The 16971-nt window shown below is 40.0% G+C and overlaps 1 protein-coding gene across 1 annotated transcript in view; it reads right to left on the bottom strand.

Moving 5' to 3' along the window:
* The window catches only part of ATP10A (ATPase phospholipid transporting 10A (putative)), a 163362-nt gene that overhangs the window by 16097 nt on the left and 130294 nt on the right, over nucleotides 1-16971 (bottom strand). Inside the window, exons 11-16 of the mRNA XM_060233861.1 lie at nucleotides 13214-13775; nucleotides 9547-9650; nucleotides 9221-9347; nucleotides 5889-6073; nucleotides 4588-4900; nucleotides 2155-2231 (exon numbers count right to left, since the gene is read on the bottom strand). Coding sequence (XP_060089844.1) covers nucleotides 2155-2231; nucleotides 4588-4900; nucleotides 5889-6073; nucleotides 9221-9347; nucleotides 9547-9650; nucleotides 13214-13775 — 1368 coding nt within the window. The remainder of the gene's footprint in view (nucleotides 1-2154; nucleotides 2232-4587; nucleotides 4901-5888; nucleotides 6074-9220; nucleotides 9348-9546; nucleotides 9651-13213; nucleotides 13776-16971) is intronic.

The raw sequence follows: 16971 nt of genomic DNA on the forward strand, positions 1-16971 counted from the left end.
AGTGACAAACTGAGTGGGTCCCCCAGTTTTCTAGAAAAGTGATTTAACACTTCCTCTGTGTATTTTCCTGATGTAAATTGTCCTCCAGAGGTTTAACAGAACTGTGGAACCTTCACAAATCTCCCATCATGTCCAAGGTGGCCTATTAATTAGTGAAGAAAATACACATGTGAATCAGTGGTAATTTATTTTGTAGTAATTCCCATTTATTTTACCTTACAGAAAGGGAGGGTTAGGTAGTTTTGTAGAAATACTCCGTTGAATGGTTTATGGTCTGCACTCTAACAGTTTCATCCTCAAATTAATGGAGCTGTTCCAAAGCAAGTTACTAGTAGCACAGACCTAAGCACAGTCACACACTCCAAAGTTCATTGACGTCAATAGACTTAGAAGGGTATAAATCTGTTTATGACTTCATGGTAGATGATCTCAAAACCTGATCTTTCCACTCAGCACATTAATATGGGCATATCTTTCCATCAATTCTGTTGAGTGATGATGCTGGAGACCAGGGGTAGCTTGCAGATGTTTGTGCTTTTGGGATGCCTTATTAATTGCAATACACTCTCTTCCACCACTAGTTATACAACATTAGTTTCTGGTGCTTGGATTTATGCTGAGTTTTGAAAAGAGATCTATCGTATATTAAAATAACTTCTAAAAACACAGCACTGCTTTTTATGTCATGCTCATGTACATTTAATTTATGGACAGGGGAAGTCTAACAGTCAGTATTCCCCTTTCTCTATTCCATGAAGTCTTTCTATAATGGGATGGGAAGGCAAAGATTTACTCTTGCATTTCCACAAAATCATTCAAGTGCGTTTGTCCCTCTAACCCTCCCATAGGCCTATTTCTGATCGCTGGGGAAACGTGGAGAAAGCTATTTGAATGCAAACTAACAGATTCAATTCCCTCCTGCATTTTATAGAAGTAACAACACAGAGCACGAACCACTAGTTTACTTCCACCCATAAAAGAATTCTGAAAAACAAGATGGTATTTGGTGATGAAACAAATACTCAGTGGAAAACATGAAACATCTGAGAAGCCTGCATTTATGGGATTCTGATTCTATATATAGTATTTACACACTATTCTATACAGTATTTATAATATGATGGAGTTCAAGGTCTCCCTTATGAAACCTTCCCATACCAGAAAGGTACAAATGCATTTTGTTTCTGAGCATGGCACATATCAAGTATACAAAATAACCAATGAAGGGGATCTAACTCCATGATGGCCCATATCCTTCAAAGCACTAATAGAAGGCATTTAGATTTTCTGCATGTTCCTCTTCCCCTCGTCCCTTTTCAACATATGGAAAGATTTTTCCTGAGATCTTAGAGTCTCACAATCCTAGGAATGTTTTTTTTTTCTGGAGTCAAAAGGGGCCATGGGGTAGAAAAGGAACAAAGGAATAATCTGATGCCTTACATTGGTGCATCATTCAATACAAATTAGTGGGAGACCAGTGGTGGAGAAAGATGTATTCAACCAGAAATGCTATAAAATGTACAGAGAAGAAAGCAGAATAATGGCTCTATCCCCAAACCATCTGCAAAATGCACCTACCCAGACACCAAAGTATAGAGTGTGTTGGCTTAAGCTGGTTTTCTGCCTTGACACTTGTGGGCTAGTGGGGCCTAACTCATAATGCAGCACACTTGCATTTAAAGGACTCAAAGTGCTAAAAGCATTCCCAGTCTTTGAAATAATACTGGCACAAATAATACACTGCACAATAACTTTACAAGAGCAGCAGATTGGAGTGAAATACTGTAACAAATAAAAAGGGGAATCCTTAAGGTAAGTGATTTGTAAGAAAAAAAATACTAAGTAGCTATTTGAAAGTATCATTTTATTTTACAAAAGGAAATTTGGCTAAAAGATGTCATATTACTTGTGTTTTACAATGTGAATGCAACTTGATTAAATCACTATAGCTCTGAGAAAAGAGCTCCACTAAAGTCATTTCAGCAAAGCCCAACTGGTCCACCTTGAGGCAGCTTGCAAGTGCCTCCGAAATGTGCGGTAGCTGTCACAAAACAGCTTGTTGAAGCCAACAGGGAAGCAAGATTCAAGCAGACATATGGAAAACGTATGGCCCCAGCTCTATCCTGGGGTTGCTTTTCAGTAAACACACATTACCTGCATGCCTTCTGGACCTGAAATCCCCACACCGACATCGGCTACTTGGATCATACTGACATCGTTTGCTCCGTCACCTGGTAACAATTGGAGAAGATGTTGTTTGCTATTAACTGAAGCAGAGATGACTAATGGCAAGAAAACAAAACAAAACCAAGGGAACATGGTGGGAAGGGAAAAGGGATGGGATGCTTAGCTTTGAAATTGCCTGCTCTGTAAAAAACTACAGCTTCAAAGCCCAGTCCAGCATGTTTACTTATCTAGGCCAAGCTAAATTAATTGAGAGTCAGTATGTGAAGATTTGTCAAATGAGGTCTAAATGACAGGGACATGCTTGTTATCTATAGCTAATTTATCATCCATTGTCCAACAGAGGGAGGAAAAAAAACTGTAAGTCTTTATCCTGATCAGTACCTGGCAAACTGGAACTATAAAAAAGAAGCCTAATATAAAGAATATAGTTCTGCACACTGGACATGTGCTGGGTAGCAAGAAATGTGGCACTGCATATGGAATTCTGAACATCTCAGCATTCATTGCAAAGAGTAAGCAAGATTCTAGTTCTCTTGCTGTGCTCGCATGAGCAGGACCTGGAAGCCTAGAGCAGGAGTTTGTGATCTGCTGCAGCTGCACAACAGAATGCAGAAGTGAACGGGGAATGAGCAGTGATTTTCATTTATGACAAATGGTGCATTTAATTACTGTTATAGCGAAATGAAAAAAAAACTGGTGTCACTGAAGATGTAACATCATTCCAATGACCATCACTGCTGCAAATGGGTCTAACTGCTATGGCAGAAATGTGCTAGAACTTAAGGCTCTATCAAGATTTATTTTTAAAAAGATGATCAAAGCAATTGGTCTGTCCTTTTGTTGTAGCTGTTGTTGCATGGCACTTCTGCCCTTATAATATTTCAAAATAAGGTATTCTTTCTACAAACCTTTGTTTCTTTATCTGTCATCCATCAATAATTATCTACCTACAAGGGTATGTTTCCATGGGAAAGAACGCTGAAGGGAAATGCATGCAAAAGCAATTTCCTTTGTCTGTTTCCTCTGTGAAGCAATTAGACTGGAGAGAAGGCAAGTGTTCTTTCCCTTGCAATCCAGATTCTCTTTGCATTAGACTGTGTAATTCTCAGATCTCTGCTTATGAAGTGCAAGTACAATTTCTACTTATTGGTGGGGAGGGGTGTGCCAGGGAATGCTGGCAATTTTACATTTGCTACAGCTGACTCAATGGCTTGCCATGATGCACGCTGCTTAGCTTGTGATGGAACAGATCAAATGATAATTTGATACACAAAATGGGAAACCATTCCCATATGCCTCTGCCTCTAGTGCAGACAATAGCCGAAATTTTACATGAGAAAAGCCATCCTTGTTTTCTTGCAGTTGGAAAGGAAATGCCTGGTTCCAGATTGTCTCTAGAATACTGGGGCAACTGGGCCTGCAGGATTGCTTCAGGTACATTATTTATAGGCCATTGACAAGCAATCCATGAGGACAGTGGAGATACTGAACTTCTTCCCGTTCCACAAGGAAGACTGAAGTAAGACCTGCTCTAAGCAAGCAAAAGGAACTATAGAACACCAGCATTCATATGGAAAAGAAAATTAAGAAAAATTAAGCTGTTCATTCTAATTAATAATAAAACTTTGCTGACCAGTTGCAGCATGATTTGCAAAGTATTCATGTTGAAATGCATTCTACTTAACCAGGATAAGTCACTAGGGATATGTAGAAGCAAAATATCCTCTTCCCCTCTTTGATCTCTGCAGAGGAAGGAAGAGGGAAGGAGGAATTTGGCTTTTTGTTTACTGTCTTAAGCAAGATGTAAGATAAGCATTCTGCACAGGAGGTAATAGACTGGAAGTAAATACAGAGAACAGGTATCTCTAGGCTTCTGTGACATCACAGTATCTCAGCCAAAGAGCTAGGGAGCCATCAAAACCTGTCTGCACTCAACATTTTCCTTTCCCTTTTAAAATTTCATGTGACTTTTTCTGGCAAATGGGCAAAAATATCTCCCCCTGCAAAGGTTTATCCTGGTTAAACTGCTGTTATCTAATTTTGTTTTAACTCTGCTTAGTTTTTAATTTCCACCTCACCATTTGTTGAAAGATTCAGTTAATTGATTATATATTTAAACATGCAGAACATTCAGTTTAAATAAATACAACAAATCCAAAAATGGGACTTTCTTATGATGTAAGATCCTCTAGTTTTCTTTGGCTAAGTAAAGAATCTTCCTTTCGAGGAAGGAATCCTTCTGTTCTACTCTTCCAGGGGAAGATTCATGACTTAGAAGAAGAGAAACATTAGTTCAAACCCATAGTGCCTTAGAGGGAAGACTAATGCTGCTATCTGAATAAATCAACTCATTCTCTGTTTTTGTATTACTGTGAAACAATACCAGTTAAGCTGAGTTACCTATTGCCAATGTCATGGTTTTGAGCTTGTCTCTGAGCAGCTTCACAACCATTCCCTTTTGGATTGGAGTAGAGCGGCAACACAACACAGAGCGACATCTCCTGGCTAGCAAAAGAAATTTGTCCTCCAGGGCCTTGTCTAAGGCATATGCCAGTGTCCTTCCATCAACCACCAAGCCCAAATTGGGAGTTACTGAAGATGATGGCATGTAGAGAGGTATAAACTTAGCTGTTGTATTCTGAGAAGATTTTTCAACTGAAAATTTAGACTCTATGCAGTGCAAGTGCTGTTCTAGCAATGTACCACACGTTTCCTGCAATAAAAAAAAACAATCAATAGGAAAATAATTTAAAAATACACAAAAGCGGCATCAGTTGATAGATTTCCTTTCTAAATATAAAGCACGATTTTGAGTCAATACTTGTTTACCTGTCTTATTTTATGGACATCTATGAACCTCAAATCTAGAGGCATTTCTAACAGCAAAAAAAAAAAAAAAAGAACATGGGGAACTTCTACTTACAATAGTCATGTGGGTTAGGGAGAAGGAGAACTGGGTAGAGTAGAAAAGCTGGCTGAGTCTAACCAACAGGACTGTGAGGGGAGGGGGTGATTTTTGTTGATTCCTTCCTCTTGTTGCAGACCTCCATATCTCCCCCCATGATGTTCATAGGGGCTCCCCATCCCCCAGGACCAACATTTGAGGGATTACTTTGGGTTGCAGAAGGAGGAAGGAGGTGAGAAAATCCCATTCCACTGTCAAAAATCCATTCTGCAGAGATTTACTGCAGGATCCAAGGTAAAGTATTCAATAACAAGACTGATTAGGAGAGCATATTCAACCTCCTAATAGATCCAGATCTTAAATAAATAAATAGCATTAAAACTTTTCAGAACTGCCACACTCAAGCCAACCCAATCTCCACAGCTGTAGTGGGTACCAAGGCATACTAGGCACATGCAGCTTCTGGCCCAGTAAACTGAGCAGAGTCTACGCATCATGGCTTACCAAGTGCTGGACAGACTAGCCTGCCATTCCTCCTGTCATTTTTGCAATTTCAGATAAGCAGGAAAAAATGGGAGGTTTGTCAAGCACCTAGTGGGACTGCCTGCAATGGTTGGTGGAAGGTTGAAGTTTGTGCAGACATACTCCAGGATATACAAGGCACACTGGCAATGTACCCCAGTTTTCCAGGAGGCTGACAAACCTCATTTCAAGACCCTTGCAAGCAGCTATATGTGGTTGGCATTCCACTTATAACCCAGGGCGCACTGGATACTTGGCAACAGAGCTGTCATACCGGTGAATCGGCATTTAAGGTAATGATTTCCTCATCATGATCCAGTAACTTGCAAGCATAAGCAATGTTAATGGCAGTTTCTTGCTTATCTCCAGTTAAAACCCATATTTTCAGCCCAGCTTTGCGCAAATTTGCAATGGTTTCTGGGACTCCATCCTGTAAACGGTCCTCAATGCCAGTCGCACCTGATCACAATAAAAAGACAATAAAATTAGAGCTTTAAGCAGTTACTGATAATCTACTGGATTCTTAGATTATTATCCCTATACACAATACATTAAATATTAGTTATGAGTTGAGCAGAAACTTAACATCTATTAATCTTTTCATTTATTCTGATAAACAGACGTAGACCTTGCAGGCAATTTAGAACAGTAGGCTTAAAGGCTAGCATGTTTCTCGACACTGCACTCAGGATGGCAAAGAATTTTTAGAAACAAATGTCCTGAGCATCTTGTCCATAACCATGATGGTCTAAGAGTCATGACAACAGTGAGGGACTGGCCCAGCATCCAATCCCTTTCCAATCTACGCAAATAGTCTCCTTTGCATTGTATAAGATTTGCAACCTGTGAAATGTGGCTTAGAGATATGGACTCAGAACTATCACTCATCCATCCCAGATTTTACCATGCCTCATACACTGAACTAGAGACCAAGAGGCAGAAAGAGGCCTTAGGCGCTTTGTAGAAACATCTATAGGTGCTGATAGAATATTCTAGTAAAACCAACAGCTCAAGTTAGCCAACCACTATCTACTTTTAAATACATCTGTGAAAGTTAATTAATAAAAGCTTACTTGAATGCAACTTATTTGAGAATTGGTGTGCTGTCATGATTGCCATGTTGGACTAGGCCCAGGGCAACCTGGCTCCAAACTCTCACTGTACTGTGAAGCTCATTGGATTGACCTCAAGTCAATCACATCCTCTCATTCTAACCTAATTCGCAGCATTGCTGTAAGATTAAAATTGGGGGGGGGGGCTATGTACAACTAAAGGGTAAGCTAAAATATAATAAAATGAACTGAATGGGAATATCATTCCTCAGTAAAAGGCAGCCATTGTTTTTACCAACTTAGCCAACCATTATTAGATTTTTAAGGTGTGAATGGTCAAAACTTAAGCATGAGGCAATTGACTGACAGACTAGTTTTGAGGCCATTGCCTCAGAAGAAGCATAACATGCACAGGCTGAATGACTTCTCCACACAGCACAGACTTGTGTGATCATCCATTTCCTCCTGGCTTCCCAGTACTCAGTTTAAAAACAATGACTAAGAAAATGTAACATGGAGACTTGCCACTAGAAACAGTAATATTCTAGAGGCTTTGCCATTACTTATGGAAGTTGGTAAAGGAAGTCTTGTTATTCCTCAGGATTTTTTCTCCAACTTTGCAGCTTGTGACAGTTGATCTGTCTACATTCTAAGTCCTTTCGTTTATAAGCAGGCAGCTCAGGTCTTAATTGGTGAAACAGATGGTGTAGCTTTGACAGGAGTCTGTTTTTATTTATCCAGCTGTGTTCAAGAAAGCTTTAATTCAGGAAGGTTCATATGTACACCCAAAGTCAACAGTGGCACAGATTTTTCTTTTCATTAGTGAAGTCCCAGTTGTCTGGGCCAACACAAAGAGACCGCTTAAGGCAGCATAGTTATTTAAGACCTTATTGTACCTCAGGGACTCTTGACACACACACTGCATAATGGTGCTTAGCATTTATAATACACTATATATTTACAAACATGACATATTACAGGCCATTCTCATTTTTCAGAATGTGTGCTACAGATCCAGCTTCTTCCAGCATTCTGACATGAGCTCACACTTAGAAGAATGAGCACTTTCATGGCACAGAGTAACAAACTTGTTATCACCTCCTTAAAAATGGTGTTGGGTCCTTGGCATTGCAGATGAACTTTCTGTGCTCACAAGAGTAAATTTCTAAACAAAAACATAAGAACTATTTTGCTGGATCAGACACAAAGTTGACCAAGTCCACCATTTTGTTGCCAACAAGGGCAATCTAAAGGGATCTGGGAAGCTGAGAGGCCAACTATAAATTATTATTATTATTATGTTTTGTTCACTTACAGTGATCTGCGGGGTTTTCAAGCCAAGAGGTGTTCAGAAGTGGTTTGCCACTACCTGCCTGTGGCTTCAGTGGTGACTCTGGGCTTCCTTGGTGATCAGGAATGACCCTGCTTAGCTTCTGAGATCTGATCAGAACAGACTAGCCTGGGTCATTTCCTCCCCCCTGTGCCTTGTCCTCTTGTTCCACCTTCATTTTCCCTCCTTGCCTTCAATCCCATTCATTCCTCCTCCTCACTGCTTGATGTCCCCAGACCTTCCTGTTGGGTCTCTGATTCCCTGTGCTCCTTCACTGTGCTGTTTCTAGCCTCTGATTTTCTCCACCACCTTTCGAAGTGCTAGCTGTTTCTTCTCCCACCCTTGGCAGTGGGAAGTGCCATCAGGTCACTGCTCTTGAAGCTTATGGTGACCCCTTAGGATTTTCAAGGTAAATAGATATTCAGAGGCCATTGCCTGCCTCCTTGTCACACCCCTGATTTGTCGGAGGTTTCCCATCCATTTACTTTCCAGGACCAACCCTTCTAAAATCTGTTGAGATTGGGTTACTCCACCCTTAGCCCTTATTCTCATTTCATGTCTTCTCCATCTATTCCTTCTTCCCCCAGTCTTGCATCCTCTCTTTCTCCCTCCTTCCATTGTCAGGCCCCATTTGGGATTGATACAGCAGATTTTATGATGTTTACATGTGCCCAGTCATTGTTGTTACAGCCTGTGTGTGTTTTTTAAGGACACTCAATTTGATTTCGTATACTTTACATATTTTTCTACAAACCCAGGGTTTCTCCCAAGTTTGCAAAAATATGAGCACTAGTCCCTTGCGACTGCACTGCACAGATTTTTTTCCACCCAAAAGGTGGGATACCCATGATTTAGATAATTTAAGCAGCCTGATCCCTGTAGATGCCAAGGGCATTTGAAGCTCCCCTGGTTTCATCTCCAGGCTCAGTACAGCTATGAACTCCGTGCAGTTGAATGGCAAAATACATGTGCAGCATGTCTGGACTCCAGCTCTGATCATTCATTAAAAAACTCAGCTCAAGCTTTTGGGACAGACTGGGTCTGAGCTAGGAATGTTTACACAGCTGCATTCTAGATTCTGCAGCGTTGCTGCAGCCCTGTCTATCGACAAACCTTCTGCGTGTAAGCAATCTCATAAGTGAATGGTAATCATTGGGAGGCTTCTCAAGTCACTCACTCAGCTGTTAGACACCCTTCTGTTTCCTATGCATGCTCCGTCATTACCTAGGAGATGCAGATCAGTCTCCAAGCGAGTTGCTGACTGAAACAGTAGCTCTTCCCGGTTGTCAATAGCAGATTCTGCTTCAATGTGACTTTTTAACCAACAAGCATATTCCTCTTTGCTCAGCACCTGTTGGGGGTGCGGTGGGGGTGGGGAAGGACAGAAGGAAAAGTATTTGTGTTAACAAAATAAACAAAATACAATTTCGTCAAATGGGCTTCAAAATACCTAATGCTGTGCTGTGGAGTAGCCTTAACACACCCACCCCCAGTGAAAGTGAAAAGCTCCCCCTCCCCAGAAACCCACTTAGGAGGCGGTCTGTGCTTACTTTCTTTGCAATGCACAATGTTCTCAGTCCATCAGCAGCATAAAGATTAAGAAAATCTTGCGTTTTGCTTCTGATTTTCTTTTGATGTTTGTCTCTAGGGTCATCTGGAAGTAAGTAAGGAAAAGTGAAACTCTTAAAATAAAAAAAAACCCTCTATTCTTAAAATGAATAATCCCCTTCTTCCCCCTTTATGAAATAAAGCCTTACAAACATTTCTTTTTGGAAATGCTAGCATCCCACAGGAAACTCCAAAAAGCATTCTGCTGTAAAACAATTTTGTATACAGCACCTAATTTTCACTTCCTTTTCAAGGTACCGCAAATGCCTGTAGAATACAATATTTTATTTTTACTATTCACTCATCCTTTGATTTTTTAAAAAGAACATCCCATTGAGCATAGCCACAACGTTGCACATAAAATTGCTAAACTCAATGCAGTTACTGTTGCAGCCTCTACTTGGCAAGTGAAACAAGTGTCTTCTACTTTGTAAATTGCAATCCTATTGTATCTATTAAGAAGAGTTGGATTTATACCCCACCCTTCATTCAGAGTCTCAGAGCAGCTGACAATCTCCTTCCCTTCCTCATTCCACAACAGACACCCTGTGAGGCAGGTGAGGCTGAGAGCTCTTCCAGAACGGCTCTTGAGAGAACAGCTGAGAGAACTGTGACAGACTCAAGGTCACCCAGCTGGCTGCATGTGGAGAAGTGGGGAATCAAACCCAGTTCTCCAGATTAGAGTCCGCCACTCTTAACAACTACACCAAACTGGCAGCTTGCTCTGGAGTGATAAAAGGGATGGCATCTCTTGGGTGCCACAGTACCACATACGTAGCTCATTCACTACTGTGCTGCAGTAACCAGTAATGGTAATGTTGGTCAGCAAGCAATGTCGGCTTGGAAAGGCTATCTTTCATTTTGCTCAACCACAGAATATACACAGTCCTTAAATTAGTTAATCTATTTTACTGATTAAACAAGCATTTATTAAGGCAAAATATTAATAAATCAAAATTGCCCTTAAGTGAATTACAAAATATTAATAAACAAAAATTAACAACAAATTTATACAAATATCCATACCTCAGCCACCACTGTTTATCATGCACAGAGCTTTGAAACTTTGCAAACGTTTCACACTCTTTATTGTGTTTAGGTTTCTATTAAGAATATTATTACTCTGATTTTACAGCTGAGACCTGGGTAGTAGGCAGATGATAATTTTAAAGAGAACTGAAAGTTGTTATTTGTTTTGTCCCAGTATCACTTCTGGTCAAGCAGGCTTTGTAGGTATTGGACCAATACAAAAATTAATACAGCCTGTTGATTATTAGAGGTGAAAGTGCATAAGTGTACAGATCATGTGCAGTAATCTGAAAAGTGATTATGAAACTGCCTTCAATTTTCTGAAACCCCTCCCCCCACTATAATCTGTCACCAAAAGCTACAGTATGAACCAATGGCAAAGGATGAACTTTAGACATCTAACATCCCATGTCTTTTGATCTACTGGCCTGCAGGAAAGTTTTCAGTTTAATTTTGGTTGAAAATCTGGTGTAAAATATTTCAGCAAAAGGATGCAGGTAGATGCTAAATACTGTGGGGGACAGTATGGAGAAAAGTTAAAACCAAGATCACGGGAAATCTTCCAACTTGATCTGGAATGTGGGCCTTCATCACGTACCAGAAACATTGCCATGACCAGTGTTTCACGGTTGCTTTGCTGAAACGTAAACATTTATGCCAGACTGTATTTTGCTCTCATAAATTTTGTGTTAAACTTTTTTTTTTTAGTTTATCAGGCTACTTGGAGTGTCAGTAAACTATGAGGAGTAAAAGCAAGTTAAATAAATAAAAATAAATCAATACTAGAAAGTTAACTGTACAATAAGGAATATTCAATGCAAGAACACCCGAGTGTACCCCAGACGTACCAGATTCTGTTCTGGTGTGATGAATGCTTGCATTTGCATAATATTAGTACAAATTTTAATAAAACTTTATTAGAGATTTCTGGTGTCATAAATCTTGCGTCAACAGAAACAAAATCATTCAGAGATGCAATTTTTACATTACATGGTATAAGGAGCCTGTTTGGAAAGGTCAAATTTATTTTCTGTTGCTAAAATGACAAGCAATTCTTTATTTTGTGGCTCAGTTCTGGCTTAAATAGCTGAAAGACAAAAAGGCCCTAACTTGCATATTTCTCTATTTCCTTAAACCAACACTGCAGAGTATTAAAAGTAATTATGAACCAAAATTTATGCTGAAATCAATATTTCCTGTAAACTACAGGATTAAATTGCACAGAAACCCATCATGTAAAGTGTCAAAAGAAATAATCAAATTTGAGTAGCAAACTTGAAATGCAACTTTCATTTTAGCACTATATTTTATTAGTGAGATAAAGTCTATAAGAACACCTCATTTTTATTGATTTAGAGTCATCCATTTTTTCAATGCTGGACAAAGATCTCTGCAAATGGGGAAAAAACCTCCTAGGTATCATACAATTATGATAAAGTCAAAAAAGATTATCTTTACAGCCAGCTGATTACAATAAGCAGTAATTTAAAGCCTCTTCTGGTTCACAGCATGCTCGTATATCTCTAAGATGCTCTTCAATTAAAAACTCAAATTCTCTGTTCATAGCTAGAAGTCTGCTCACTATTAATTACCTCTTCCTTTAAATTCTCCACTAATATCCTCATATGTAACTCTGGTATTTGACAGAAGTGGATCCCTTTGTTCTGTATTTAGTAAATTCTGTCTTTCCAGAGGTTCAAACTAGGTGTTAGAAGTGTGGATTAGGGTTATGCCCTCTTTCCCTCTAGTTTGTCAATTCTCGCCATTCCCCGACCCATTCCAACCTGACAGCTGCCTTGTCAGGCCAAAACAAAACTGCACATGCTCCTTAAATTAACTCTGGGAATTTCAATATTTCAGTGCAATCCTAAACAGTTACACCTGTCTAATCCTATTGATTTCAATAGATTTACAAGGGTGTAGCTCTGTTTAAGAACTCCATTTCAGACAACTCCATTATGCTTGAATTCACCTTCACAAAGTGATTCTAAGCAGTGCCATCCTATGTGGACTTTCTCCAGGGTAAGTCCATTAAAATCACTGGGCTTAGACGGTAGTAACCCTCCACATGATTGCACTGTACATTGGTTTCAAAAGGACATTCACTATGTATTCAAATGACCAAACAACTATGTTGAAGGAGAAAGTAACCGTCTGGAATATCCTAGGATCATAGAACTAGACACAGAATGAGGCTAAATGAGCATATGCACAGGGGGGGATTTGCAGTGAAAAATCCTTAATGTCTTCAATATTAGAAGGAGCATTATTTATTCTTATATTAATGAACCAAAATGATATGAAATCTTATCCATAATGCTGGAAAAAAGTATCCTGCAAAAGACTTTAGGCACTTGGAAAAGCTCACTGATCTGTTTTTGTTTAGATTTATCTAGGTGAAAGGGCCAAAGACCTCCTGTTAAGATGCTGTTCTTCAAGAGACCATAAAAATGGGATACTATGAACATTCTTCCTTAAAATTTACAACACTGTACAGATCCATCTAGACTGTCACAGGGAAGGTCAGCCTTAAACTGTTATGCATTTCATTACAGGAAATAAATCAAGAAAGAGCTATACCTGATGAACAAGGCAGAAGAAGATCCATGATAACCGAGTCTGCACCTTTAGTATAAACATTTATTTCATCAGTGAGAGGATGCCTAACCACCACAGACATTCTCTTTCGGATGGAGTCAAAGCCCAGAATGTGTAAGAGTTCAAAGGTTAATCTCCCCAGGTGAGGTAGCTCTATGGATACCTGGTCAGGTAGCCTGCCAACCAAAGCACAATCATATGCTCTAGCTGCATAGACAAGGGCAGCTTCATCTGGACTCTCTGCCTCATAACGCAATTCTCCCTCTCCAGGTTCTTCCCCTGGTGTCCATTTAGCCTGCTGGGAACTATAGCCATTATTATTCATCTGGGAGGAGTTGGCTAGCTTTTCTTCCAGTTTTAGTAAAGTACTCTCTGCAGATGTTGATGAAATGATGCTAGAACCAGCTCGAAGTGTTGATTTGCTGGTAGCCAGGCTTGAAGAGCTGCTGTTGTTAGAGCCAGAGGTCAGGCGACTGGGTGTGAGCCTTCTAATGAAGTCCTCTATGGTCTTTACTGGAGATTTCAGTTCATATCTGATTCTAACCTTGAGAAACAAAGACCAATCACGATGGAGAGAGAGAGAGGTGAGAAGCATGGGACACTTATGTCTAACAATACAAACTAGCAAAACATATATTTGCTACAATTATGAGGTGTTTGCACAAAAACCAAAAGAATTTTTCAAGGGTAATATCGCAACATGGGCATCTGCACATGTGGTGTACCCTAAAAAGTCATCAACACTTTCAAAGATGACACTACCATAACGGAAAAGAACAGACGGTCATCTGTACTCTTACTTTAAGTTGTCTCAACAGCTTCTGGGCTGAAAAGTGGAGCACAACTTTAAAAAAAAATACGTTAAGAAATAAATTTAATAATCTAAATAAATCCAAATACTTCTGATAATAATCTAGGTATTCTTTACCTTTCTCCAGGGAGTGGGAGAAAAGTCATTTTGGGTTTTCTGTAGTGGGCATAAAGCCTTAAGGGTTAGGCATTTTTTAAAAAAGAGACTCTATTGTGCCTTTCTGAGAGCATACCCCCCTACACACTACAAATTTATATAGTATACTAGAGAAGAATACAAGCAGCTCTATAAAGAGGTTCTGAGTGAGTGCCCACCCTTGTTGTCTTCCCACCCACCCAAGGTGGGCATTTTCTGTAGGGGAACTGATCTGACTTCAGCTTTTCATCTCCTCCCATCTCCCTGTAACCTTTACCTAGGAAAAATACAGTATTGCTACACAGTGAGGACCAAAGCAGCTTACATCATTCTCCTCTCCCCCTTTTGATCTGTACAACAACCTTGTGATGTAGATTAGGCTGAAAGTCTATGACTGGTCCAAAATCACCCAGTCAACATCCACAGGGTCTGGCAGACCCTGCTCTGAATCATTAACTGCTACACCACACTGGCTGTCATAGGGGGGCTGTTGCTGAACAACAGCCAACCTCCAGGTAGAGTCTGAAGATCTCCTGGTATCACAACTGAACTCCAGATAATGTGCCTCTTTCCTGCTGGAGAAAGGTACTGTTTTGGAGGGTGGACTCTATGGCATTATATTCAGCTGAGTGTTTTCTTCTACCCAAACCCTGCCCCCCTCAAACTCCATCACAAAATCTCCAGGAATTTCCCACCGACCTGGAACTGGTAGCCCTAGCCAGGATTGGGGCCAATAATTTTGCCCTCAAAGTCCAAAATAGGCCTGGAAAGGGCTCCCTCCTGGCCTTTTACTGACAGAACCAAGCTTGGTTGCTTTTTACTGAGAGAACCAAGGTTGGTTGCCTAGCAACACCCACTGCCTAGCAGTTTCCCAGTGGCCCAATCTTCATCTGTCCTGTGGCTGGCACTGGGCAGGGGAGAGGAGTGGAGTCAGCCAATGCCATGCAAGTGCACTTGAGTCATGTTTGATGAGCCAATCACTGATACAGTGCACACCACAACCAACGAGAGAGCCAGACAGGGCCAATTCCACAAGGGAATATGTGTGTATGTATGTATATGTATGTGTGTGTGTAATTCAATTTTTTTTTAAAAATGATTTAAATAAAGCTATTTTCTTACTCAGGTTTTCTTAATACAGATATTAAATTAGGTTACAAAACTGATTTTTTGGCCAATTTCTTCTGCTGCTAATGGACACTTTTATCTTTTATAGGAGATGTCAAAATATGTATCTCATCTAGCATTTTATTTCCTTTTGAGCCCACTGTTTAACTCCTATTTACATGTCTGCCAACTGAGGACATACACAGGCAAACTCATAGTGGAAGGTACAGATGGGCCACGTCTTGGCAAGGAATCACAGCTTAGTGATAGAATGTATGGTTTGTATGTAGGTGGTCTCAGATTATATCCCTGGCATCTCCAGTTAAAGGATCTCAAGCAGCTGAATTTAGGAGAACCCCAACTCAAGACTCTGGAGAAACAATGCCAGTCAGAGGAGGCAGCACTGAGTTTAGAATCACAGAATTGGAAGGGACCCCTAGGGTCATCTAGTCCAACCCCCTGCACAAAGCAGGAAATTCACAAATACCTCCCCCTAAGTTCACAGGATCAGCATTGCTGTCAGATGGCCATCTAGCCTTTGTTTAAAAACCTCCAAGGAAGGAGACCCCACCACCTGAACCAATGGCATGAAATGGAACAAGGAAATTCAGTATGTTCAGGTATCTGATGAAGATGGATTAAAACTGTAAGCATATGCCAAGTCAGTCCATTCTCAGGATAGACTGGAGTAACTGCACTATTAACCAACAAAGACTTACAGTACAATAAATCATTTAGGTTGCCATAGTGCTCCTATTTGATTTGCTGTAACATTATCACAGCCACTGGAGCAAAGAATAATGCTAAATGCCCATTTTTAAAAACCCAAACACAAGCAGGCAAAGGAGCTACATTCTTTTCCCACACAAAGCCAAGGTTAAAAAATAACACTGAGACAGGGCACTATGTTGTTTGGGATGGGTGGGTAATGAGGAACTGATTTAATCTTTAGCTGAACACATGGCACATTACCACTTCTCCAGAGCAAAAACTTAATTTCAAGCATTCTCTGCTGTGGTTAAAGAGTTCATGGGTATGAGTGGGTGAAATTTTCTACAAGAGGACTGTCTCCTTAGCAAGTGAGTGTCTGCATTGGTCTTCAGTGAAGGAAGCAGGACTGTTATGGGAATGTCCATGTGTGTGTTTGGAGTGGGTGGGTCATGGAGAATGAAAATGTGATTTCATGTTAATGTGATAGAGTTCAGCTTAATTATTTCTTCACGTCTGTCTCTTTGCATCCTCTTTTCCTTATGTGAACCCTGTAAACCCTTTAGGGACAGGCACAATTCCCTGTTATTTAAAATAGTTGATATCCATAAGACACTTCTTTCCACGTAAAATCATCCTTATGGTATCTGAGAAGGGATCATGACATATGACCACCAGCAAGATTTCTGGGGACCTGAACAAAACATATTTGTAATGTTTTATTATTTTTATTTTATTAATTTGTATCCTGCCTTTCCGGCAAGCTGGCTTAGGGTAGGTTCCATCATATATTTAAAAAATTAAAATACATCATTAAAATTATAGATTAAAACATCTGCAAATCAGCATAATACTCCATGCCTTGACAGATACCACCAGGAAATCCAGAATGGATTTGTAATTATACAAATGCTGCAATCCAACACACACACTTACTTGACAGTAAGTCCTATTATTCAGTAAGACTAGCTTCTTGAGT

This window comes from Heteronotia binoei, chromosome 3, assembly GCF_032191835.1.
Source record: "Heteronotia binoei isolate CCM8104 ecotype False Entrance Well chromosome 3, APGP_CSIRO_Hbin_v1, whole genome shotgun sequence".
Lineage (NCBI taxonomy): Eukaryota > Metazoa > Chordata > Lepidosauria > Squamata > Gekkonidae > Heteronotia > Heteronotia binoei.